Genomic DNA, 27,612 nt, shown 5'->3' on the forward strand with positions numbered 1-27,612 from the left:
CTCAAAAGTCCAAGCAATGAATAAAGATGCCTTTAAAATCTATATTTATCTTGGTAAACGTACTGCACTTAAAGGATAGGGGTCAAATGCCAGGCTATGTCTTCTGCTGCTTATGTTTTTTAACATGGGGACGGGTGTTTACAAACTCCTCACACTTTGCAGTCAGAGAAAGAAAAGTGAATGACGTGACAGTCTTGTTTGGGTACAGAGAGTGTGAAAGGACAGGCTGTAGAAAGGTCTTTTTTTCGAAACACACAAAATGTAAAAGCAGTTAGGAAAGCAAAAATGAAGCACATTTGTATGTAATTTTGAAGTGTGATGGAAACAAAGATTTTAATCGGATCAGAACAAATCAAGACACTTGCTGATGCACAAATAATAAATATTCACCGACACCTGATGTTCACACATTATCATTTGTGTGCAATAAAGTTTTATCAGTAAAAGTGTATGTCTGTGCAATTCTAGTGGCCATTTCAATAGAAAATGTGCCATCGGTAAATGACAAAGCGCTACCACACAATGCTTTAGTTACATTAAAAAATCGCCCGCCTCATGTCCATTAAAGCGAGGTGGGACGCAAATGTTTGTTATACTAAAAGGTGGGTTGTGGTTCTAAAAGATTTGGGAAGCACTGCTCTAGAGGACAAGATTTGATTTCTATGTCACTCCTGCCAGGATTTCGAAATGGGAGTCGTCGCATGCTAGATTATGCTACAGAGATTATAGACCGGATTCATATGTTCACACTTTGTCCTGAATACAGTCACACTGTGGGTGGATATTCTTAATGTTAAAAACCATGACGCAAAATGGAAACAAACTGGATTTAGACACTATTTTCTTTGGAATAACTACTAACTCCGTGATACTAAATGTAGTTACTATTGCCAGGAACTTGATTGCCTGAAACTGGAAAAATAAGAACTCTCCCAGTTTCTGGGACTGGTGGAGACAGTTCATTGAGGCTCAAACTCATGAAAACAATATTGCTACAGCTGAAGCAGTCTGGAAAATATGTATAGATATGAGATTCCTTTAATGCGTTTGTGATTTCGTGAGCTAATAAGCTAATATTTAGGTACTCTAATGTTATTAGATTTTGAAATGTTATTAGATATTTATCTTGCAGCATTTTCATTGAATTAATATACATTTGAAACGTAATTTGAAAGAACTTTTTTTTATCACATAAATGGATTATAATAAAAACAAGATGGCCGCTCATTCATCTGCATGGAAAGACCAACTGGATCTCTCAATGCTTGTTCCGATGTGCATCTTTGCAGCTGCTTTCAAGTTAGGCAATGCTGGAACCTGCTTTCAGCACCTCTGAAACATTACCTTGGTGCTGAAAGTCTCGCCAGTAATCCCATGGACCACTGGCCGGTTCATCACAGCACTCAAACGGTAGTTAACCCCTACTTCTTCAAGTCTAAGAATCCTACGTTGGCTTCTGGTGAGAACCAGAATCAATTGTAAAATGATTTCCCTATGCTGCAAGTACCTGGTAGTACCTCCTCCATCTATGTAACAAAATCTTGCTCACAATGCCAACAGCCTGCTCTCCCCATCTAATATCCAGAATTATCTAGTCCTGTAGATGTAAGCTTGGCTGTCGAGGACCTAAATCTAAAAACCAACTTAACGCATAAGACTCTCTTATGGCTGCCGTCTTTGGCCAAGCAATGAGGACCTCCAACCTCATCACATAACTCATAGCTGAGTCTAACAAAAAACTCGCATTTTGATGTGATCTCATTCTCAAGACTTGTGTTCCTCTGACCCTTTGTCCCAAGACTTGCGTTCCTCTGACCCTTCATCCCAAGACTTGCGTTCCTGTGATGCTTCAACTCAAGACTTATGTTCCTGTAACCCTTCATCCCAAGACTTGCGTTCCTCTGACCCTTCATCTCAAGACTTGCGTTCCTCTGACCCTTCATCTCAAGACTTGCGTTCCTCTGACGCTTCATCTCAAGACTTGCGTTCCTGTGACCCCTTCATCCCAAGACTTGCGTTCCACTGACGCTTCATCTCAAGACTTGCGTTCCTCTGACCCTTCATCTCAAGACTTGCATTCCTGTGACCCTTCATCCCAAGACTTGCATTCCTCTGACGCTTCATCTCCCAGACTTGCGTTCCTGTGACCCTTCATCCCAAGACTTGCGTTCCTCTGACCCTTCATCTCAAGACTTGCGTTCCTCTGACCCTTCATCTCAAGACTTGCGTTCCTGTAACCCTTCATCTCAAGACTTGCGTTCCTGTAACCCTTCATCTCAAGACTTGCGTTCCTTTGACCCTTCATCTCAAGACTTGCGTTCCTCTGACCCTTCATCTCAAGACTTGCGTTCCTGTAACCCTTCATCCCAAGACATGCGTTCCTCTGACCCTTCACCTCAAGACTTGCGTTCCTCTGACCCTTCATCTCAAGACTTGCGTTCCTCTGACCCTTCACCTCAAGACTTGCGTTCCACTGACCCTTCACCTCAAGACTTGCGTTCCTCTGATGCTTCACCTCAAGACTTGCGTTCCTCTGACCCTTCATCTCAAGACTTGCGTTCCTCTGACCCTTCACCTCAAGACTTGCGTTCCACTGACCCTTCACCTCAAGACTTGCGTTCCTCTGATGCTTCATCTCAAGACTTGCGTTCCTCTGACGCTTCATCTCAAGACTTGCGTTCCTGTGACCCTTCATCCCAAGACTTGCGTTTCTCTGACCCTTCATTCCAAGACTTGAGTTCCTCTGACCCTTCATCATGTTTGCATCAAATTTGATTAAGAGGTTTCCACATTTGCGGAAGTCTGACCTGCTGGTACAGAGGACTTCTTAGTCTGTAGAAGTGGTATACAGTATCCTATGTGTATTGATCCGCTGTCTCCTTTACATCTTTTTCATGGGGTCTCATTGTCACTCCTTCATTACCTCTATTACCTTATTCTCTCTGGGACTTGCTGCTGTGTGCAATAAATTTATTTTATATCCTTCAAACCAATTTCCCAAATCTTTCCTACAAATATTAGTGGCTGTTCCCATAGCCATATGTCTATATAAAGTCGCCCAGCAAGCATGCAACAAAGTTTTAAGACATTCTTCACCCAAAAATCAGTCTGTCTCAACGATGGACCCAGAATTGCAGCCTCAAATGCAACACGCTCTCCAACACTCACAAGATGTCTCTCTGGCAGGCGGATGAAGGATCCGCCTCCTCCGCTCAATCAATCCCGATTCTGAGCGCACAAATTGGCTACTTTCGATGCTGGTCCAGCCAAATCATCTCAATGCATATGTTTCCAGGGCACGTTCTCAGTAATTGCTTTCAATGAAGTAAAACACCATTTGTTCCACGCGCTGCCTCCAACCTCCAGCTTCAGTTTAAAAATGCATCTAAAATCCTGCCGTGTGGCCTGCTGTGGGCTGCGCTTCAGCTTGCTCCTGGGTCCAATTGTCACCTAGATGTTTTATTCTCTATAAGAATGAGGGAGGTCTGCAAGAATACTCTTTGGCTGGGGTACCTAATACTGCAACACTCTACCAATATGGCTACCGGCCTCCGCCACCTTCAGACGTGCTTCTGGAACGTAGACTGACCTCCCGGGATAGTCAATTTCGGAAACAAAGTTTAGAGTCTTACAGGCACATGCATCAATTTTGCGAGTCCTTAATTGCGATAATTAAGGAATCGCAATTAAGGACTTGCAAAAGCCTATGCATGTAGGAATCGCTGTAAAAATAGCGATTCCAACACATTCCTTATTTGCGACTCGCAAATTGCGAGTCGCAAATAAGGAATGGCTTCCCATTCATTCCTAGGGACCTACAGGCCCATTTCTAATGGAAAATTGCATACGCAATTTGCGAGTACCAATAGGTCCTCGCAAATTGCGCATGCAATTTCAGGGTGCAAGGGTGTCAAAAGGACACCCTGTTGCACCCCTACAATTGATCTATGCACATATGTTGCGCACACACATGCCCTAAGGGCATGTGTGTGCGCAACATGAAACTTTGAAAAATGCACAAAAGTGCATTCTTCAAAGTTTTTGCAAATTACAATGAAGTTCAACTTCATGGTAATTTGTGCCCCCTATTAGCGAAATCGCAATTTTTTTTACTTTAATGTATTGCATTTAAGGAATCTCAATTTGCGATCCTTAACGCCTTAACCGCGGCGGCAATTCCGCCGTGGTGCTGGTGTTCCAAAGAGTGGGCGGGGCTGCGACGGCCGTTGGCCGTTCGCAGCACCAGGGAGGGAGTGCTCCCATCGGCCATTGGCCGACGGGAGCATGCAACGGGTTAAATGCAATTGCAATTGAAGTAATCGCAATTTAGAGATTACTTAAATTGCGATTTTTACATTTGGGATGATGCATCCCAAATGCAAAAATACTGGTCGCAAAGGGGCAAATTCTGAGAATCTGCCCGTTTGCGACCGGTTTTTCTTTTGATGCATGTGCTCGTTAGACCTATGAGTGACCATTTTGTTTACATGTTTCTTCTTTGTTCTCTCATATACCCGTTTATCCAATTACACTTAACTTGGAAAGCGATCTCTCACACACGTTTCGACTGAGATGAACTGAGCTCTCTTTGAAGTGCATTCCCCATTTCTGGTCCTTAGAATTTACTTTTGTTTTTTCTGCCACAAAATATTTCATTCTTAACCTGTGTTATTGTTCATGCTATCTCATTTGAAGTTTAAGAACCCCAAAAAATATCCATGGAATATTTATCAGAGGTCTTTCCCATTCCTATCTCAAGCACGTTTAAAAATGGTCTGTTTCGCAAAACAACCTTCTTACCCCCACATGCATCATTGTTCCATTTTGCGATTCCTTAATTGCGAAAATTAAGGAATCGCAATTAAGGAATTGCAAAATGCAATTCATTAAGAAATTCACAAAAAAATTGCGATTTCTTAAAATTCCTTCATTGCGATTCTCTAATTGAGAATCGCAATTTAGGAATTTCTACCCATTCATTCCTATGGGCCTAGAGGCCTAGAGGCCCATAGGAATGAATGGGAGGGCATTCTCAATTTGCAATTCATCATTGTGAATTCGCAAATTGAGAATGCAATTTCAAGGGTGCAGGGGTGTCCAAATGACACCCTGTTGCACCCCTGAAATTTGCTTTTGGATACATCTTACACACACACATGCCCCAAGGGCATGTGTGTGTGTAACATGTAACAAAGAAAAATGCATTTAAAAGCATTTTTCTAGATTTTCGCAAATTACCATGAAGGTCAACTTCATGGTAATTTGCATTTCTAATTTGCAAATTCGCAATTTCTACAAGTATGATGAATTGTATTTAAGGAATCTCAAATTGAGATTCCTTAAATGCATTCGCAATTTAAGAAATCGCAATTGTGCGATTTCTTAAATGCGAATTTCTGAAAAAGGTTGGTGCATCCCAAATCAGGAAATTGCATTCGCAAACGGCCGAAAAATGCGATTCGCACCGTTTGCGAAAGCAATTTACCTTGATGCATGTGGGCATTAGAGCCTTAGTAATATTCAGCTTTTTACAGCTAACTCAATTTTCAGCGCTTGTATTCGTTGCTCTTGTTTTGAAGATCATGCAATGTAGCATTGTTTTCAACGAAGCTAACTGCAGGAGACCGCTCTACCAAAAATGAACCAACACATAACTTTGGTATCTTCTATTTCAATACTTTTGATTTTTATTAAGGGTATGTGGAGCTGTGGAGTCCTGTAACTGTATGGACCCAGAGACAGAATATTACCAGTTCCATAGTCAGACCTTTTTTACTATTATGAACCATACTTTCCTGAATCCCTCGTTAAAAAGTCATATCTCAAGTGTTTGCAGCATGCACATGAATCCGTAGCAACAAGCAACTACCTATGCACACCTAAGTAGCAACTATCACATTTTTTTAAAACATCTTTTTCTTAAAGTTCGAATCAACAACAATCAAAGTTACGCTCATTTTACGAGGTAGTCATAATATTGGTTTTTTAAATATTATTGCCGACAGTACCAGACACTTACCCCATTAAATTCCATCATCATTTACATCTTGTGTATTCCTCCTCCTTCCAAGTCTGTTGCTGTTTATTGAAGGAGTACACATATATCCCCTATGAGCATTCCAGTTTCCCCAATTTCAGCCAGATTGCACCAGCCCATATCTTGTTTCCATTCCTCGATTGATGGTACTCCCCACCTACGGGCAATATTTTGCTTTGCTATTGCCATCCCCAGTGTTGCCCATGTTTGTTCTGTGCAGGTTAGATCCGTTGCCTCCCATATATTGAGGAAGCATAGATTCGGCTGGAGTGATAGTACTTTTCCACATACCCGTCTCAGCTATGACGTTACCTCCTCCCAGTACTGTTGGATTATAGGGCATCTTATGTGGTAGTATGCGCCCACTTGGGTACAATTCCTATTTATTTATTTTAAGGTTTTATAGAGCGCGAACCAGACCCGTGAGGGTATCAGAGCGCTTTACATGATTAAAGGGGTGGTATACAAAGGGCATAGGAGGGGAGGATATCAAAGGCATAGTGTGTTTTCCCTTTTCACCCTTTTTACCATAGTTTTGCAGGAATAATACATTCGATGAAGTACTTTGAACTGTATCAATCTAAATCGAGATGTTAAAGCTACTTCCCTTGAGGAGGTCATCGCTTGTAGCCATTCGTCTTCCTCAAGGTCTCCTAAGTCATTCTGCCACTGTGAGAAGAGTCGTGTAAGTGGATTAGGGAGGTTGTTGATTATCTTTTGGTACATCATGGAGATGGTTCTCACGTCATGTGATCTGTAAGCAGTCTATCCTCTAGCTGGGTGGCCTCTGCCAGGTCTTGGTAAGACGGGATGACTGCTCTCAGTGCGTGTTTAATTTGTGTGTATCGAAATATCTCTGTTTCTGACATTTCGTATTCTGTCCATAGTTCTGCAAATGAGAGTATTTTCCCCTTGCGCCAGAGATCGCCTACCTTTGATATTCCAATAATGTCCTATTTATGGAATCCCAGACAATTACAGAGTTTCCCCAGTATTTCTGCCTCCCAGAGTGGAGTGGCCTGTGTCAGTTTGTTATGCCATCCTAGTTTCATTGTCACTCGATGCCAGAGGGAGATTGTCTGCTCTGTCAGGCCTATCAGATGTTGGTGAATTGGATTAGTGTATTGGGAGATTTTATAGCCCCATGGTCCCATGATCCATCTATCCATCCAATACACTGGGTCGTCGTGAGGGCGGTGGACCCAGTGATTTGTAACCATTTGCTGAGCCGCCCAATAGTATGCTCTCACATCGAGCAATGCTATCCCGCCCTCATACCATCCCAGGGTCAATTGTGAGTCGCTATCCGTTGTGGCCAACCATCTCATAGTGATGTACTAATTTCCCCTTCTATCATGTTAAAGTATGTCTCTGGGACCTTGTATGGCATATTTTGCAGGATATAGAGGAACCTGGGTTGAGCCATCATTTTAAAGAGGGCTGCTGAGCCAAGCAGGGACAGGAGCAGGGATTTCCAGTGGAGCACGTCATTTTGCAATCATGCTATCAGACCCATGAGATTGTGGGCATAGAAGAGGTCAGCAACTATCAACTTTTTTGAGAAACCCAGTTGGTGTTAAATTCCTTTTGATTGGGATAATTAACCCATTATTTCTACTTTCCACAGCCAAACATCATGTTTAACACTTCTGCTTGTGAAAAAATGGGTCTCATTTAGGAAGGGTTGTTCTTTAATGCGGGTAGATGTAGGGATGATTAGAAACTATATTGATGCACAGGATTTGCTAGTATCCCTGTATCGGTAGGGGTCGACATGTTTCAGCATATAAACCGGCCCGTAAGCGTGTCTCATGCTTTCTTCAGGACACCAGATCCTAATTTTCCTGACTACAAGCTGTAAACATACATTAGCATTCCTACAGCATCAGGTACACAAAACCTATTAGTATGGTCCTGTAAGCCAGCGTAGACTGGAACTGCACGTTTTGTAGGTCTTGCAAATTTGCAAAAATGTAAGACATAGAAGGTCAATATCTAACTACATGAATGGAGACATAGACGGACAAAACATATAAATAATCAAAAAGTCATGACATTTTTTTGCGCCTGTGTAAAACTATTTATATCAATATACTCACACGTGTTTGGTGCACACAGCAAACTACTTCATACCTGTCTGAGAAGTGCAAACCACGCATAACTACATCCAAGCAATTCATCAATTTCTTACTCTAACAAGTGCTACTGAGAGTCCCGTTGAGTGGTTTTTGTCATCAGCCTTTTGACATACAACTGGTCAACCATCTTACTTCTCCCACAATCTCTTGTGGAATTTTTTCGACACCCCAAGTTTTAAAAAATGTTTTGCTTTACCACAAGTACCTTTTATCACTGATCCAGATGCCTCTCCGGAATTTTTTTTGCAACCAAGAAAACACCAGGTAAACAGAAACAACGGCAAACGAGAACATAGTGGCGGACGATGAAACAAGCCCGACTGGGTCAACAATCGCGTAATGTGGACTGACTGCCATGATGTGTGTAAGGAAGAGTGCTGGACGTAGGAACCTAGACAGTTTATTGGAAGCTACTGGCTGCTTCTTTCTCTTATTCTTCATTATTGTAAAAAATTCTAGTTTAATTCATAGCAACCTCACTAACTCTTCCGCATCCCGCCACCCAGAAGTGAATCTCTTGAATGGACATTCTGGTTGGTTTTACCTGCCCTATTCTCACCCCTTGCCCACCGGAAGAGCTTCCACCGGAAATGGATCTAAGAATGAGAAGAAGGCTTCCTTAATAAGGAAGCAGCCCAGTGCTGCTGCTGCTGTTCTCCAGGGGGCAGCAGGTAAAGGTCATGAGGGCTGCACTTTTAGGATCACAGCTCAAACGGATGCAAAAATACTTTGGGCCTTATTTACAAACCCCATGCGGCACTTTTGCGTCACGTTTAACATGGGGAAAGTGACGCAAAAGTGGCTCAAGGGGCTTGTATATCTGCCCCTTTGTGTTTGTGGCCGGTGGATAAAATATGGAATAGTTAGTAACTGCTGAGGGGAGGAGGTAACAAGTCGCACAGATGAAGTTGTCCGTTTCTGGTTTCACACACCAGGAGGTTGTGGTCCTCTCCATGCTCGCTGGGATGTCTCACTCCTCAAGTATCCGCTTGTTGCTGGGCTGTACACTCTCACCGTTAAGAGACAGCGGTTACAAAGTTTGTACATTGCGAATTTAAGGGTCGAGACTAAGGTCTGTCATCCCATGCAGGCCTCCCACCCAGCATTTTCAGATCTCACAGTAGGAAGCATGGCTGACTGCCACCCCTTCAATATCCATGAAATGCGTAGTTTTCAACTCGCTCCGCACAGGCGCTTTGCACAATGAAGCATAGTGAATCTTTCGTTGTGCACAGGGAGAGGTCACTTGCAGCACAAAGAAAAGCCTCTCTTTGCAAGCCGCTTCTTACAGAAGCAAGCCACTGATCTCTGTTTGGCTTTTGAGTAAGCCACAACCCTGACTTGGCTGCAGGCATCAGCTCATGTCCTGGTGCCCTCAAGAAGTTGTTTCTCTGCCCCCCTCTTCTTTACCTAAGAATTATAGCTCCTTGTTGTCAAAGCCATTCGGTTACTCAACACCCCTAGCAATTTGTTTGATTTTCCTACTGTGTTGCTACCTCTGGCTAGGCTTAGAAGGCTCTGTGGTCTCTACCACACTACACATCTGTCACAGCTTCCTTTGGTAAGGGAGGGTGAGCTGATCACCTATCATAGCTGGTAGAGAGCTCACCCAACGTAACGAAAGCCTAGTTGGCACCCACAACTTTTTGGAGGACTGGGGTGACCAACACATGCCAGATCTTCAGAGCATCCACATGGAATGAATGAATCAATAGATTAATGAATTAAGTATTGATAAGTGCACATACTTCTGGTGAGCACCTTGGAATTAGGACTGTACGCCTGGAAATGAAAAGGAGCACAATGATATGTTTAAAGAACTTTTGGCAAAGTAACATGGTTAGTTATTTGCTGAAGTGCAGCAGGCGGCCGATTCCAAAGTATGGGCACTAGAACAGAAACAGCTCGGCCTCAAAGCCAATCCCACATACAATGAGGGACAGTTGAACAAAAAAATAACTTTATCGCAGAAAGCAAGTAGGAGAACATTGGGAAACTGGTGATGTAGGTGCCACTAGCATGGAAAGTTTGATGAGCAAAACAAAATATTTTGGATTCAATTCTCTGGTCCACACGTATGCAATTTAGCTGACACTTAGCCACAATCACGTCATTGTTATTGTGTAGCTTGAAAACAGGCCTTCGAGACATATTTCAGAGGCGTTGCAGTTTGCTTTGGTTTAGACCCAGCAACGCCAATTGCGGCTTTTTCATTTTTGGTCAATTTGTGAATAATAAATGTAATTTTTGTATATAAATGTAAATATTGTATTTTGACCACTTTATACTGTTTATCTTACGCCGCCCCACGTTGTCACATAATCACCTGTGTCACTGCGCCGTTTATTCACCTTCACTTGCCAGTACACTTTTGGTTATTTTTGGTTACTGTAATTCATTTTGCTAATGTGCTCTTTATATGCAAAATAATAACTTTGTATTATTCTTTGGTGTCCCTTGTTTTTTTTCCCTCTCTGGTGCATTGTGATTAATTCACTTTTTAATTAGTCCGTTTATAAGATATCCCTGCTGAGACATTGTATTACTGTTATTATCATTACCCGGTCTCAACTGGGTTAACGGGTTTACTCCTGTCATATGTTTTTTGGGTTTAGCAGGGAGCACCAGTTAACAGATATTGGGCCATATGTACAAACACATTTTCCCATGGACACAGAATGGGTAGAACCCTTTGCTACATCTGGCCCATTATTGTCTAACATGATAGGATGGTTGGTTCTACTACCAGTTTACTCAACTACTGACGTGCCAAGCAGAATCTTTTTACCAAGCCTCTCATGACGGAAACACGCAGAGAATACTGGGTTAGCCTGACATTGAAAGTGCGGTTGAGCTCTTCATCAAGCCAAAAAAAAAACGTTTTTACCAATCCATCAAAGGAAATGTGGATTTCCAGTGTTTGTGTGAAAAACTGGCGTCCACAGACAGTAATGACCAAAAATTAGGATTTTTTATTATCAGCATTGAGCTACAGCATCTGGTCCCTCATCCAAAGTAGGACCTCTAGACGATAGGATTGAAAAATGTACGGAAACTCAGCCCAGCGTCAATTAAGTCCATTTATGAACGTGTGGCATCAGCAAATGATGTATAATCTAAACCAAATCCCACCCTTTGGAACAAACTGCCCTTTACCCTCAGACAGTGTACCAATCATTTAGCTTTTAGGAAAATGCTGAAGACCTTTCTGTTTTGAATATATCCCTCGTCTCTGATCTGGTGAGTGCTATACCTTTGCCTGTTGGGTGAGCAAAGCGCAGAGATACTCCTTCGGGAGTCGAGTCCAGCGCAATATAAGCCTATAAATAAAAGACCTAATTCCAGCAATCAAAGGTCACGTGTAAATGTTGAATTCGTTGACCAATGTTGGACACCTCTTTTTAGAAGATGAGTTCACCTTGGATGCCCAGAAACTGATTCATTGATGTTGTACCACTTACCCTTCTCCATAATTGAAAAGTAGTAGTTAAGTCAGGCCTACTCACATTTAGCATAAGTTATTTCCAAATTACTGAATTAATTCATAGAAAACATCACAAAGAAGTGAATTGTGATTTTGAGGCATGAATAGGCTTCTTTGTTTTGTGCCATTTCTGGACATTGACACCTGAACAATCCCAACCAAAAATCACCATCAAATATCAATGTGTTGTGAAGATGTTCAGGTAGGCAGCAGGACACTTCTTAGTAGTTACAATATACGTTTATTAAGATACAGCAGAGCAACACACCTCGCCAGCTGATCAGACCATCAACTCACAAGTGTGGAACATTCATGTACAACATGGAATGTACACAGGCATTCTGGGAGGCTTAGTAGGTAGGAACATAGAGGAAGGCCTAATGACCACAGGTGACCATGTTGGAAGGAGTACATGTTTACTACACAATGCTAAAATTGAATTCTAAGTCATTATGAAGGCCTGTGTGTGTACAGTTCTGGGCTTGTGGATAGTCGTGGCTGCTCCCTGAAGCAGGCACCACTGCTTGTCTTCTTTTACTTCCTGCGGCCCTGGGGAAACACTCCCTGCCTTGGCAGCACTACACTAAGTAGGCACCTTCTAGTTCTCTGGGTGGTAAAATGTTGACTTCCGGTTCGGTAAGAGCAGAGCAGCGCACTCACAAGAAAGCTGAGGACTGGGCGCAACAGCCCGCTCCAAAAGCTCCACCAACCGAAGGGAGTGTGCATAACTAATGCGCGAGGTACCATAAGACCTCCAAGACATAGGAACAGGTCAATAACCTTTTTCTTTCACTTCTGAACACTTTATTTAATATATCTTTGCACGTTATTTCACTAATGGTCCTGATGAATGCCCGTAAGTCCTAGAACACAGGCTACTGAGGCAGAAACATGTCGACCAATTTTTAACCTTCTCTTACTAGTTCTAATTTTCGATACTCTGAGTGCAACTACAACTCATTACCCAGTTAATAAGATGCACTATTATAGAGTTCACCAGACCCGAAACCAGACATAATACATTTTTGCCTTCTTGGTTTTTGGTTTTTTAAAACATTCTCTATTTCTGGCTCACTACTGCACCAACCTTGGGTAATAACCTCCTGGTGGAGGCTGCATAACCTAATAAGACCTAATGATTATGCACACACGTGAATCATAAGCGGAGAATCAAGATATACCGCTTAAGACACCACCATACCCATCACGTGCCTGAGGGTCTTTTTATTGGGATATCCCCCCCATCCTGCATACCTAAGGTTGAGCAGGACAAGTGATCCTTTCTCCTATGATTAGAATATGGTAAAATGTTGGACCAGAACTGTGTCTTGCATTGATCCTTTGATATTTCTCTGAGGCTCAGCGATGCCAGTCAGAAACATCTTGGTGATCTCAGCCATGTTCAGTAAAAATGCCTCCTGGGTATGCCAGCACAAACTAGGAGTAAGTTACTGAACTCCCAGTGAAACCCTGAATGGTCTGCATGTGTATTCCAATCATCACATAGCAAAAAAAGCTTAGTGGAAGTATACGCATGGCAAAGTCTTAACAAGAAGATGGACAGGTGGTACATGCTGAATGAACCTTAAGACATTTTTGAGTGATTTTGACTGCCAAAACCGCGATTTCGATAGCAAATTCCATATCATTGGTCATATAGGTATCTTGATGAGGTATTGGGGAAAAAACAAAGGAATTGTATGGTGAGGAGAAAGAAATTATGTAGCAGAAATTACTAAATAGTGTGCCATGAATAGGCCAATTTTCCTTGCTTGGAAGCACGGACTCACCATACTATTAACACTGTCCTAGCTCCTAGAATAAAACAGATTGCACCGTTTTGCAGTTAGTATAAAACAACCCTACTTGTATACACCTCTTGTAATATACGTAGGACTCCCGGTTTTATGGTATTTCTTTTTTTAACATTTCCATCTGTATTCATCCATATTTATTTTTTGCCCACTTTATCTGTATTTATCGATATTCATTTTGTGTTTTGTGGATAAATGAAGTTGTAAAACTGTACATTTCCATATTTATATAACTGATAGACGTGCACTCATACTTTGAGGTCTGTCCTTTTTAGCCATTTAAGCTGCCAAATATTACATAACAATACATCCACTGGTAAATATATATATTTTTAAACATCTTTTTATTACCGGTTTGCTCAATTGACTACAGAAGACAGTAGTTACAGTAATTTGCACCCAGTTGACAATTCAGTCTTACCACCTTTGGCTCCCAGGTGAACATAAGGACATCAATAGTATTTATTACAAGAGACAGAACCCCTACTAGTATATACATATAATCGGCAAGGCCACCCCTTCGACCAAAAACAGAGCTGTACTTTCTCCTAGCCATGTCTCTATGGGTGATGGTCCTCCACGCCCAATCCAAGTCTATACTTTTGCCATGACGACCATATTCTCTCCCACATTTTGGTGCACCCTCTTCCTTTATAGACAGTTTCTTCTCCCCTTTGGCACTAATCCAGGTCTCGTTCCCACTCCCTTAGTGTTGGCCGCGAGGGTGACCCCCACCTCCTTGCAATTTTCCTTTTGGCTATCCCAGCCGCCCGAGCCAGCCAGATTCCTGTGCACCTGGGCTAGTCAAAGTCACCTTTTATCATCAGGAGGAGCCATTTTGCATCCATAGGGACCAGCACACCTGAGACGTTGGACAAGACCTCCGTAATCTCCCCCCAGTAACTAGCTATCCTTGGGCAACCACTCTTGGACTTTGCAATGCCTGCTGTCAATTTGTGTCATCTATGTTCCCCAGATCATCAGTCCATGCTGCCCTAAGCGTCACTAGGGGGTCCGGTATGTCATTTTTCAACTTACGGTATATAGTGAAAGTGGGCTTGTCCATAATAGGGTCAAGGAGTAGTCTGTCTTCCAGAGACATGTACTGGAGGTGCCATGCTGGATGTGTCGCTGCAGAGCGTGCATTAGCCTAGGATAGTGGTATTCTTGCGTGTGGTGCAAAGCGTACTCCTGTTGCAACATTTCAAAGGTGAGTGGCACTTCTTCCCTCCATACATCACCTCGGTCTTCAATCCCTATCAACTTCCACTTTCCGAAGCCTGTTATTGCGGCTACCTCCTTGAGGAGATCACCTCCCCATAGCGGAGTTTGACAAGTCTATCCTTGGTCGTGCTCAGTTGTTTATTTGCCTCCCTCCATCAGTCCACTACTATCTTTGTATGCGGTGGACACTCCAGCTTTCTTTTCCTTGAGTATAGGAGTGAAGCATAACGGCCCCCTGGCATGCCAGCCCGGTCAGCCCTATAGGCTGGTTCATTCTCGTCGGCATATACCCAGTCGTTGATAACCATAAGCTGAGAGGCCCAATAGTAAAGTCTGATATCCGGGACCGCCAACCTCCCATCATACACTTCCCGTTGCAACTTGGTGAGCGCAATTCCAGGTGAGCCCCCTTGCCACAGCAACAGTCTGACTTCCTGGGATATTTTTTTTTTTAATTAACAGTGGGGACTCGGTACGGGGTGTTTTTTGGAGAACATAGAGAAGGCGGGGCATGGCCATCATTTTGAACAGGGCCGCCCTGCCCATCAATGACAACCGGTGCGTATGCCAGTGGCGCACATACGTGCTAAGGCACTCCAGCTGGGGCTCGAGATTTCCCCGCATGAACAGCTCGTGATCTCTCGTTATATAGATGCCCAGGTATTTAAATCCTTCCGTCACTACCGTCATCTGGCTGCCACTGGTAAAAATTAGCATTGTTCCACAAATGTATGTTGACGTATGCCGCTATTTAAAGAAATTGCATCCTGTTTTATAATTTCCCATGATGTCCATCTGCTCAGCTATTGGCCTATAATTCTTGAAAAACAGCGCAGAGAGTCGCTTAAAAGAAGCCCAATTTTCTGTATTTATACACTTTTAAAAATAAGTCTAGACCAAAAACAAATTGTTTTCTGTCTTTATTTATCTGTAAATGCAGAAAACTGGTAGCCTTAATTGTAAGATATACTGCCTTTATTTTGGCCATCATTTATGGTCTAAAAGTGGTCTTCGATTTTAGATTTTTCTCTGTTTCACCCTAGGAAGCTCCTCTTTCCAGTAAGAAATCGCTTTGCGTAACAGCATTTTACATTTCATCTACAATTTGCTTTTCCTTTTCAAAATCCTGAGTGTCCTCTTGAATTAAATGCTGCTTTGAGAGCAGCATCTGAGATGTAAACATAAATTTGTATGAATAATGAAACAAAATATTTTCACACTAAGGCTGGAATCATTATTTTCACTCTGAAATAGATTTAAGTGTTTAGAGGCAAATCTAAAAAAAAAAAAAGAAGAAAAAAAAAGCGCAACACAAACAGCAACCAAAGTTCCTGTGATCCTTGGGGGTATCCATATTTACTAAATGTGACTTGCTGCTGTTCTCTTCTCCTGTGCTGGTGCCTAGTGACAAGCACAGCACTTTACAACACACAGTGCAAAGGTGTGTGTGTGTGATGTCTAGCATAGGGTTTGTCCTGGATGGACACCTTCCAACAGTACATCCTATAACAGGATAATTTGTTTTTAAACATTTCACGTGTTGGACTTTAGGGACCATATTATACAAAGTGCCCTGGGGCGCAACGGGTATTTGCGCCCGCTTTGCGTGCCCCTGGGGCACTTTGGTATTACAGAAGGAGTCGCAGACACTTGTGCCGCCCCTTCTGTAGTACAAATATAGCCTCAGTGATATCATCAGAGGGTTTTCCCTCATTTGCATGGGGGCGTGGCCCCTTGCAAATGAGGGAATCTCTTTGCCTCTGTGCCTGTGCAGTATTGCAGATGTGGGTGCAGAGGCAAAGAAGCTGTCAGGAGGTGCACTGACAGTGCAGCACCTAAAAGGTGATGCACTGTAAGTGCGCCCCCTGATGGCAGGCTTGTAATGGGGGTAAAGAGGGTCCTATTGACCCCCTAGGCATCCCACCAGGCAGGTGCAGTCACTCACTGCAAGGGAATCTCTTGCCCCTCTTAAAGGTGCAGGTGGGTTGTTGCCTGCACAGTGAAACACGGAGTGGCTGCTTCAAAGCTGCTCCGTATTTCACTTGAATGCGCGGTCCCTAGGGCAGCACGAATTTGCGGCTGCCCTGGGGGATCGCATTCAATATAATACGGCGACCTTTCCTTGTTTGTGTAGGGCGCACCTTTTGAAAGGTGCACCCGGCGCAAACAATGAAAATGCGCCGCAATGTGTAATGCAACCCCTGATTTACTATTCTTTGACTCAAGGCACCGCTGAACCAAAGTTACTGTGCTGCCTTATTTAAAGAGAAACCGAAAAAAGTGCCCTATCTGCTAAGATATGGTGCATTATTTCTCCACCCCCGCATTGGCGCATTGTTGGCTGCCAAGCACCAACGCACACACCCTTGGACAATAGTGCAAGGGTGTGTGCGTTCTCTAAAGCATAGGTTATACACTAAAAGGAATCCCTTCCGGTACAAAGACTATGCTTTGCGGCTTTTCCCACTTTGTATGTATGCTGTGTGATGCTGCACACATACAAAGTTGGAAAAACGAGAAATCAAAACATTTCTCCTTGTTATGGCTGCCTCGAGGTGTACGATTTTACTGAACATTCCTGTCTAGCAATGTTTATAGATAGGGATTTGTGTCAAAGCCTATGGTTGGTTACATCATGCATTAGATGCACCGCCCGTGGAACGCCTCCTTGATGCACAGTAACGCATAGCAGCGCATAGCACAACTTTTCGTTACTTTGGGATACTATTGATCACAAATCCTGATTTGCGTTGGATAGTAAATCCCACCCTAACATTTGCGCCAGCACAAAGCGTAAGTATATCTGCACCTGGATGTGTGCTGTACAGTGCAGCAAACGCACAGCGAGGGAGAGGTTTGGAGACATAAAACATTTCTCCGACTTTACATCTGCCTCAAATAAGCATTATTTTTTTTTTTACAGAAAGCCAGGTTTGATAATCTTTGTAGTCCTGGGTTTGCACCAAAAACCATGGGTGATAGCGTTGGACCACCCAAGTACAACCCTCTGACGCATAGTTGCACAAAACAGCTCAAAGCCCTATCTGTGCGACTTTAGGGCAACTTTCCAGCGCATTAAAAGTTTTGCACTTGACAGTAAATCCTTTATCAAGACTTTCTGCCACTTTGCACAACTTTACCGTGGCACAAAGTTTTGATAACTCCGTCCCTTTGTTTTCTGTTGTCTGCTGCAGACGAGCCAATTGGGGACATTTGCATAATGACGCTAAATTATCACCTCCTGTAAATGTCTGAAAATGTCAATCAACAGCTGAGAGGGGAAACCCGCTAAGTTGTGAAAAGTGTCAGCCGCGCGGCGCGAGCGCAGCTACCGTTTTACAAGTGGCCCCTCGGTCCGGGTGTGGCTTTCCTGTTGCGTCTGAGCTAAGAACACGTTTTTATGTTGACTTAATATGCTGAAAAGATGCCCAGACTCGGAGTTCAGAGAGGGAAGAACTTACTTTGCCCATGAAACCAATGTGAGACTTTACCTGGGTGCACTGCATAAATCAATCAATCATTTATAAAGCGCGCTACTCACCCGTGAGGGTCTCAAAGCGCTAGGGGGGGGCGCTGCTACTGCTCGAATAGCCAGGGCTTGAGGTGCTTCCTGAAGCCGAGATGGTCCTGGGTCAGTCGTAGGTGAGTGGGGAAGGAGTTCCAGGTCTTCGCTGCCAGGTAGGAGAATGATCTTTCTCCGGAGGTGGTTCTGCGGATTCGTGGGACGATGGCGAGGGCGAGGCTGGTGGAGCGAAGCTGTCGGGTGGGGGTGTAGAATGAGAGTCGGCTGTTGAGGTAGTCGGGGCCCATGTTGTGGAGCGCTTTGTGTGCGTAGGTGAGCAGTCTGAACGTGATCATTTTGTTGACTGGGAGCCAGTGGAGGTTTCTTAGGTGGGTGGATATGTGGCTGTGACGAGGGATGTTGAGGATGAGACGTGCGGATGCGTTTTGTATGCGCTGGAGCCGAGTCTGAAGTTTGGCGGTGGTTCCGGCGTATAGGGCGTTCCCGTAGTCCAGTTGGCTGGTTACAAGGGCCTGGGTGACTGTTCTTCTGGTTTCGGTGGGGATCCATTGGAAAATCTTTCGGAGCATTAGCAGGGTGCTAAAGCATGAGGATGAGACGGCATTTACTTGTTTGGTCATCGAGAGGGAGGAGTCCAGGATGAAACCCAGGTAGCGTGCGTGGTCTGTGGGTGTTGGTGCGGTTCCCAGCGCCGAGGGCCACCATGAGTCATCCCAGGCAGATGGGGATTGTCCGAGGATGAGGACCTCCATCTTGTCTGAGTTGAGTTTGAGACGGCTGCGCTTCATCCAGTCTGCTACCTCTTTCATTCCTTCCTGGAAGTTGGTTTTGGCGGAGGGTGGGTCCTTGGTGAGGGAGAGTATCAGCTGGGTGTTGTCGGCGTAGGAGATGATGTTGATGTTGTGGTTTCGTGCGATGGTGGCGAATGGGCTCATGTAGATATTGAAGAGTGTTGGACTGAGTGAAGATCCTTGAGGTACGCCGAAGATGATCTCGGTGGCCGCGGACCGGAAGGGAGGGAGGCGGACTCTTTGGGTTCTGTCGGAGAGGAACGAGGTGATCCATTCCAGGGCCTTTTCTTGGATTCCAGTGTTGCTGAGGTGGTGTATTAGGGTGCGGTGGCATACGGTGTCAAAGGCTGCTGAGAGGTCCAGAAGGATGAGGGCGGCTGTTTCTCCGTTGTCTATCAGGGCTCTGATGTCGTCGGTGGCTGCGATGAGGGCGGTCTCGGTACTGTGGTTGGCTCGGAATCCGGACTGGGAGGGGTCGAGCAAGTTGTTGTCCTCGAGGAAAGCAGTCAGCTGTTTGTTGACGGTCTTCTCAATGACTTTAGCCGGGAAGGGGAGAAGAGAGATGGGACGGAAGTTCTTGAGGTCCTTGGGGTCTGCTGTGGGTTTCTTCAGGAGGGTGTTGATCTCTGTGTGCTTCCAGCTCTCAGGGAAGGTTGCTGACGTGAAGGAGCTGTTTATGACGTTCCGCAGGTGGGGTGCGATGGTGGTGCCGGCTTTCTTGAAGATGTGATGGGGGCATGGGTCGGTGGGGGAGCCGGAGTGGATGGTGCTCATGACGTGGATGGTGTCTTCACTGCTGATGGGGGTCCAGGAGTTGATGGTGATGCTGGGGGTTGCTGGTTTAGTGTCCGGAAGTGGAGTTTGGGGTCCGCAGCTGTCGTGTATGTCTGTGATTATTCGGTGGAAGAACGTGGCAAGGGAGTTGCATAGGTCTTGCGAAGCGGTGATGTCGTTGTTGCTGGCATTGGGGTTGGAGAGCTCTTTTACGATGCTGAAGAGTTCCTTGCTGTTATGGGTGTTGTTGTCCAGTCACTCTTTGAACTATGTCCTCTTGGTGGTCCGGATCTGCTGATGGTATTCGGTGGTGGCGGCTTTGAGGGTTGTCAAGTTTTCATTCGTCCGTTCTTGGTGCCAGGTCTTTTCGAGTGTTCAGCAGGATCCCTTTGCGGCTTTGAGGGTGTCTGTGAACCAAGAGGGTCTTCTGGTGGTGGTCTTGCTGTGGGGGTTTTTCAAAGGGGTGAGGTTATCGGCGCAGTTGGTGATCCACTGTGCGAGGTTGAGAGCTGCGTTGTTGGTGTCTGGTATATTAGTGTTGGCAGATGGGTTCTGGCTCAGTGACGTGGTGAGCTGGTCAGTGGTGATTTTGCTCCAGCATCTGCGGGGGATCCGGTGCGTGTTGTGGTGAGATGTGGTCTTCTTGAAAGTGAAGTGTATGCAGCTGTGGTCGGTCCAGTGTAGTCCTGTGGAGCGGTTGAAGGCGACGTGGTTACTGGCGGAGAAGATGGCGTCGAGGGTGTGGCCAGCGAGGTGTGTGGGGGTGTCCACCAGTTGCTTGAGTCCAAGGTTGTCGAGCAGGGTGGTGGTATCATTGTCGTTGCTATTCTCCAGGTGAAAGTTCAGGTCTCCTAGGAGGACGTATTCTGGTGAGGCTAGGGCGTGCGGGCTGATGAGGTCGGCGATGGTTTAACTGAATTGTGTGCGTGGGCCCGGGGGTCTGTAGATGAGTGTTCCTCTGAGGGTGGTCTGGGGGTCGGTGTGGATCTGGAAGTGTAGGTGCTCGGCGGAGGAGATGGTGTCTTCGGCGTTGGTCGTGATGCTGATGGTGTTGCTGTAGATGATGGCGATCCCTCCTCCTGTTTTGTTGATGTGGTCCTTCCGGGTGATTTTGGGATGGCTATGGCGATGTCGGGGGCTGAGGAGGCGTTCATCCAGGTTTCCGTGAGGAAGGCGACGTCAGGTGTTGTTGTATCGAGGAGGTCCCAGAGTTCGATGGCGTGCTTGTGGATGGAGCGGGTGTTGCGGAGGATGCACTTGAGGTGGTTCTTGTTGCTGTTTGCTTTGGCGGGCGGGGTACGGGGTCTGAGGCAGGTGAATTTGCAGGCTTGACAGGTGAAGGGTCCGTGGGTGCGTCTAGGGTTGGCTTGGTAGCAGGCGGGCGGTCGTTCGGTGTTGAGTGCGTTGAGGGCGGCGCTGTCATATGTCAGTCGGTTGGTCTGGGTCCGGCGGGGTCCAGGGGTTCTGGCGCTGGGCACGGTCCAGGCGCAGACGGGTGTGAACGGGCTTGCCTTTGGCGCGCCCGCTGCGTGCGTCCGCTGCGCTTCCACGCGGTCTCTTCCATATATGGCGAAGTGGGAAGGAGGAGCAGCTGGGAGGCGGGAGCTGGGCGGCGAGTGGGCGAAGGGGAAGCGGGTACAGAAGGGAAAAGGGGGGCCACAGGGGAGCAGCAGCGGGGAGCGGGGGGCACAAAGCAGGAAAAATACAATCACGGGCAGAGCGAGATGAAGATAAGAAACAGGCAGAGCAACAGTGGGCACAAACAGATGCAGGGGCACGGAACAGTAAACACAAAATACTTATGGCGCAGGGTACGGTCCTTGGCCCACATTTTAAGTAAAGTTCAGACGCCATATTCAGTATCAGAAGGAGCGCAGACAAGACATGTCTTTCCCATCCACCTTCCTTGGGGTATGTCAGTGGTCCAGACCTGTTCACATGTGTAATGTTTTCTACCTCAAAACCGCAGAAGCATAAGAAAATTATGTCACACACAATATTTTTTTAAGTATATGTGATCTAGGGAAGTCTAGAAATATATTAAGAAAAGTGCTGTGTTTCACTTGGACAATTTATCATGGCTCTGTATGTATAAATATGTATATTGCGTATGTGTGCACGTGCGTCTGTGCGAAAGGAAATAGTGTATATGTATTAAGAAAATGTGTATTGGGCGTCTGTGAGAGAGAGAGAGATTGCTTGTGTGGGAGAGAGAAAAAGAAAGTGAATGCATACATGTAAGTGCAGTGGACTCCATTAATATTTTTTTTGTTTTTTGTTTAGCTCTAGGCTCGGACACTGCCAAGGCCCAGGGACCAATGGGAGGTGCCATTGACACGCTGAGGGGTGCTGCCAACCTAGTCAACAACTCAGACAGCAAAGCAGTGACCTCTGATGACGTGACTCCTGTCAAAGTCACCAGCGTGCCACCGAGGCTTTCAAAGCCAAGACGGACAGTGCCATCCTCGCCATCTTCTGAAAGCACGCATGGTGGCCACGTGGGTACCACGGCCCCCCATCCCCATGGAAAGCACCTAAGCAAGTCGGTACGAAAACCTCTGCGGGCCCCCCCTGGGTCATCTCCCACAGGCATGGGGCGACCTGTGAAAGTCGCCCACAAGCCTGTCCCTGGCCCTCCTTGGAGAGAAAGAACAGGGTCACTGCCAGGGGCTTTACCCCCGGAATACTCAGAATGGAGCAAAATGGCGCCTGCCCAAACTAGGGCACCAAAAGATCTAGCCAAACAGCCGGGCAGAGGCCCCTCTGCTGCCAGAAAATCTCTGGGAGAGCAGACACGGATGGAGAAGGAAGGATGCAACAAGCCAGTCTGCGCAGGCTCCCCGTCCATCCCTCGACATCCGAGCAAGAGACCAGCATCCTTTACCCATGCTCCAGTTTCCATGGTTACCGGGAGTCTGAGGCAGGAGCCTGACAGCGCCGAACAAACACATCGGTCTGGACCGGAGTGGAACGTGCAGCGCGTCCCTGGAGGTGGAGTCACCGACCCTGGCAGCGTTTCCCGCCCGGAGGAGGCTAATGGTAGAAAGGGCACGGACGGCCCACAGTCCCTGACCCACGCTGGGCCAGGTACGGCCAGAAAGGCTGAAATCCATCTCGAGCCCCCAGGACTCTCCATCTCTGCCCCCTCCTCCCTCCTCTCCTCAGCAGATAGTCTGCCACGTTCCACAGATGCACGTGAATTCGTTCAGCCAGTTGGCATGGCAACCGGTGCCTCGAAGTCGGAGACCTTGGCTCAGGAGAAGGCGAAAACAACTTACTCCTCCAGGGGGCTTCGGCAGCAGAAAGCAGAGCTGCAAGCCTCAAAGCTGGTAAACTCAAGGGCCATGAGAAGTAAAGGGGGGCTAACTGCAGGAGCCCCCCCAGTGGGTCCCTTTCAGGGTGTGTCCTTCACAGGAGGTGTGGAACCCAAAACATCACCCATATCCAAGCCCTTACAAGCATCTGCCCATCCAACCCGCACAAGGGTGGAGCGCCTGCCAGTCAGAAACCATGGCTCAAGGACTCCTTCCTCCACCTCTGGACCAACATCTGGCTGTGCTTCAAATGGGGGCGTACAAGGTGCTGTCAACATCGAGGAACCATCTGGGGCCCCCAGATGTCCTACTCCAACAGGCATCTCCCGAGAGCCCTTCGGAAGGCTACACCTGCTTCACAAAGCAACCTTCCAGGAGCCCACATTGGCCAGTGATCATGGCCGCCCTCTCGGATTAGAAGCAACAGGCCTGGGAGGACTGTCTGTACTAGAGCCTATCACACCAGTTGACCGGCCTCCACCGAAAGGAAAGCCACCCGCTAAGCAACTTCCACCAGAACTGTCTACCCTAACACAACACTCATCCTCAGGTATGCCAGTAGATAATGTTCTGCGTCAACAAAAAACACAAGCAGAGCATTCTCAACCAGAACTAGCACCAGCCAAACAACCCCCTCCATTCGCAACCACGCAAGCTACCAAATCAACTCCAGAACTAACAGCAGCAGCACGACAAAAAACACCTGTACTAAAAACACCAGGTGGGCATTTCCCACCAGAATCAAGCACATTACTAAACGGAATTCCACCAGTGTTTGCCACACAAACAAATCAGTATCTACCAGAACTAACTACACCAGCAAAGCAGATCCCACCAGCACTAACCACAGTGCCAAACCATTACGTGAAAAAGCTAACATCAGTAAACCATTATAGACCGGATGTAGCAATGCATTCAAACAAGTTGCAATCTGCAGAAAACATACAAACTAACAATTCTGTACAGGATATGCCAAGGCCAGCATACCACTCTCCAGGCATGCGCACACCAGCAAACCATGATTCAAGTGGCCTTACCACACCAGCAAACTATAACCTTCTAAAGTTAACTATGACTGCACAACAGTTACTGCCTGAGCAAAGCACAAAAGCAAGCTATTCTACACAAGGTCTAGCTACACCAGCAAACTATTCTAAAACAGAAGTAACCAAACCTGAAAAGTATTCTCGAACAGGACAAGGGGCACCCATAATCTATTCTCCGACAGAAATAAGTAAATCATCAGTCCAATCACTACTGGTAATGGCTTTATCAGAAAACTATTCACAAACAGAACTATCACTAGGAAATCTCAATCTTCCAGAAGCAACCACATCCAAAAATCATTTGTTCTCAAAGCTAACATCGCCAGCAGACCTGTCCTCACTAGAACAAACCCTGTCTACAGGTTATTCAAAACCAAAACTAAGCACACAGGAAAAGAAAAAAACAACAGAAGAAACCACACAAACGAACACTTTTCTACCAGAGCTACGAATACCAGAAGACCAACATCCACCCGCATTCAATCCACTAACAAAGCAACCACATGCAGAATTAAGCACACAATACATACAGGGTGAAACCTCATTAGAAAAGCTTTCTGTCCCAAACCTAACTAAACAAGTTGCCCACCATTCAGAGGCAGCCACATCAGTGAACCAAACCGTGCCTAATTTAGTAACCTCTATAACTCAACAATCATCTAAAAGAACACCACAAACAAACTGGATGTCATCAAATCTCACTCTCCTGTATTCACAAGAAAAGACTACAAATGTACCCAATTCTCAACCAGAATTAGCCACAGGAAAGAGGCATCTCCCAACAGAAAACAACTTGACATCAACACAATCACAAGTTAAGCATGCTATATTTACAAGTCAGTCTGGTCAGAAACAAAAAGGCACAACAATGCAGTATCTACCAAAATCATCTACACCAAAATATCACAGCCAACTGAAACAAACATCACCAGATAACCATTTTCCAGGAGAAATAAACACACCAGTCGTTCACTTTACATCAAACAAAAGCATACCAGTCATGCATGTTTCACCAGAATTAGTCAAACCATCAGGTCAGTCTCCTCGGGCACCAACCACGCCAACAGAGTACACCCTAACGGAACTAACCACACCAGCAGGTGGTACAACATCTGTATTAACCCCACCAATTGATCATACCACATCAGAACTAACCCTACAAACAGGTCCCACTGCTTCTGAACGAAGCACACCAGTAGGTTACATTACATCAGAACAAACCTCCCCAATAGGTCACATCCCTTCAGAACAAACCACAAAAAGAGATCACAACATAACTAACCTAATAACAAGCCACACTTCCACATCAGATCAAATAACCTTGAATCGCACCACGTCCAAATTAAACACACCAACAGTCTATGCCAACCCAAAGGTAACTGTAGTAGAATTTAGCAACACATCAAACCTAATACCAACAACAGGTCGCACCACAACAGAATCAGCCACACAAAGGGGTCATACCGCTTCGCGACTAACCACACCTGGTGGCACCACATCAGAACTAACCACACTTACAAGTCACCCCACAATAAAATTAGTGACAATTAAAGGTCAGTCCACATCAAAACTAACTACCCCACGAGTTAACACAACATCTGAACTATCTACAACAGGAAGTCATACTACATCAGAACTAACTGTACAAACAGGTCACACTCAAGCAGAGCTAGTTACAGCAGGAGGTCGCATCACTTCAGAAGTAACTACATCTGAAAACAACACCACACATGGACTATCCATACAAACAGACCACACCACATCAGAACTCACAGCACAAGGAGGTGTCGCCACATCAGAATTAACCACACCAGCAGGTCAGACCACGCCAAAACTAACCATACCTACAGTAGACATAACATCCAAACTAACCACATCGAGAGAAGACCACACATCAAACTTGACCACGCCAACAGACCACACTACATCAGAACTAATCACACTAAAAGGTCATACCGCATTGGGACTGACAACCACAGCTGGTTACATCACACCAGAACTAGGCACACCATCACCAAGTCCTATCCTACTTGACCTAACCAGCATTGCAGGCCATATCACTATCAAACCAGCAGTGGCAAAAGATGACTCTTCATTAGAACTAGCCTCACCTAACAGCACCCCACAACATAACTCAACAGCAGATTCCACCACAGCAGAATTAATAGCACAAGGAGGTCGCACTGTACCAAACGTCACTTCCTCCAAAGTTCCTTCTCCATCTAGTGTGGCTAGTACACATAGTGCAGCTACTGAAAATGAAACCTCATTTTTAACATCCAAAAGAGAATACGATGGTGCAACTCAATGGACACTACCTCAACAGACTTACCAGACCAATGGAAACCGTAATGTGTCGGTCCATGTCACCGAAACACCAGAAATACCCAGGTCAAGGCACAATCCTTCAACTGGTATGGAAGAGGGCACCCAAACACCGGAAATGAATACCTCATGGCATGTCCCTTCAACCCGCCCTTCAGTAGGCACACAGATACCAGGAGAACCCAGCTCCTGGCACGAATCACCTGGTGTTAGGGGAGGCCCCAATATATCAGAGGAGCCCTTCTCTGGGCAGGAGTCTTCACCAGGTCCTACGGGAGGCCCACGTGTATCAGAAGAGCCCAACCCTTGGCAGGAGCCTTTTTCAGGGCATACTGGAGGATCCACTGTTACAGAGAAGCCAAACTCTTGGCAGGAGTCATCTACAAGACACGCGGGAAGCCCCAGAGGACCAGAAGGCCCAACCTCTTGGCAAAACTACTCTTCAAGTCATATGAATGGCCCTTCTGAACAACCTTCTTTATCAGAAGAACCCAACTTTTGGCAGAACTTCTCAACTAGTCCTACACAAGACACTAAAGTTCTAGACCGAGCCAGCTCGGGGTCCACTCCCACAACTGGTCCCACAGGAGATGCAGAAATAACTACACAACGCGGCTCGATGTTGGCCACCATGTCTGACTCAATAAGAGACATCAAACCACAGGAAAAACAAAGATCGTGGGACACGCCTTTGACTGGTGCACCATCAACACCAGATAGCCATACTCAAGAAGACCTGGAGGTGTTAAGTAGCACTGTGACAGGAAGGCTAACCAAACCTTTGCGAACTGAGGCTTCCTCATCGCCCGTGCCATCTGGAAGATACCCTACCGTAATAACCAGAAGCAGCATCCGAACTACCCTGGTCCACCAGCAATCCCATGCAACGTCATCGGTGGTGGTACATCCCACGCACAGGACAAGCCTGAGCACCTCTCAGCATGCCACATCCAGAGGCGTGCCGGAGCGGAGCGGAAGGATTTTCATTGTGGATGATCAGCCACCAATAGTGAAAGGTAAGTTGTTTCCATCAAGATTGTAGTGGGTGCTAAGGACACTTGTGCATTGGGATTTATGGGGCATATGTATAAAAAAAACAGATTTGCGAGTCCTTAATAGCGATTTTTTTGCGAATCGCTATT

At 45.8% G+C, this 27,612-nt stretch overlaps 1 protein-coding gene across 2 annotated transcripts in view; it reads left to right on the plus strand.

The window, feature by feature from the left end:
* The window catches only part of LOC144785932 (uncharacterized), a 217,411-nt gene that overhangs the window by 96,611 nt on the left and 93,188 nt on the right, over window positions 1-27,612 (plus strand). For both annotated transcript variants that reach the window (XM_078664804.1, XM_078664803.1), the window contains exon 2: window positions 22,069-27,486. In XM_078664804.1, the coding sequence (XP_078520930.1) occupies window positions 22,069-27,486 (5,418 nt within the window). The remainder of the gene's footprint in view (window positions 1-22,068; window positions 27,487-27,612) is intronic.

The sequence above is a fragment of the Lissotriton helveticus genome, chromosome 10, assembly GCF_964261635.1.
Source record: "Lissotriton helveticus chromosome 10, aLisHel1.1, whole genome shotgun sequence".
Classification (NCBI taxonomy): Eukaryota; Metazoa; Chordata; class Amphibia; order Caudata; family Salamandridae; genus Lissotriton; species Lissotriton helveticus.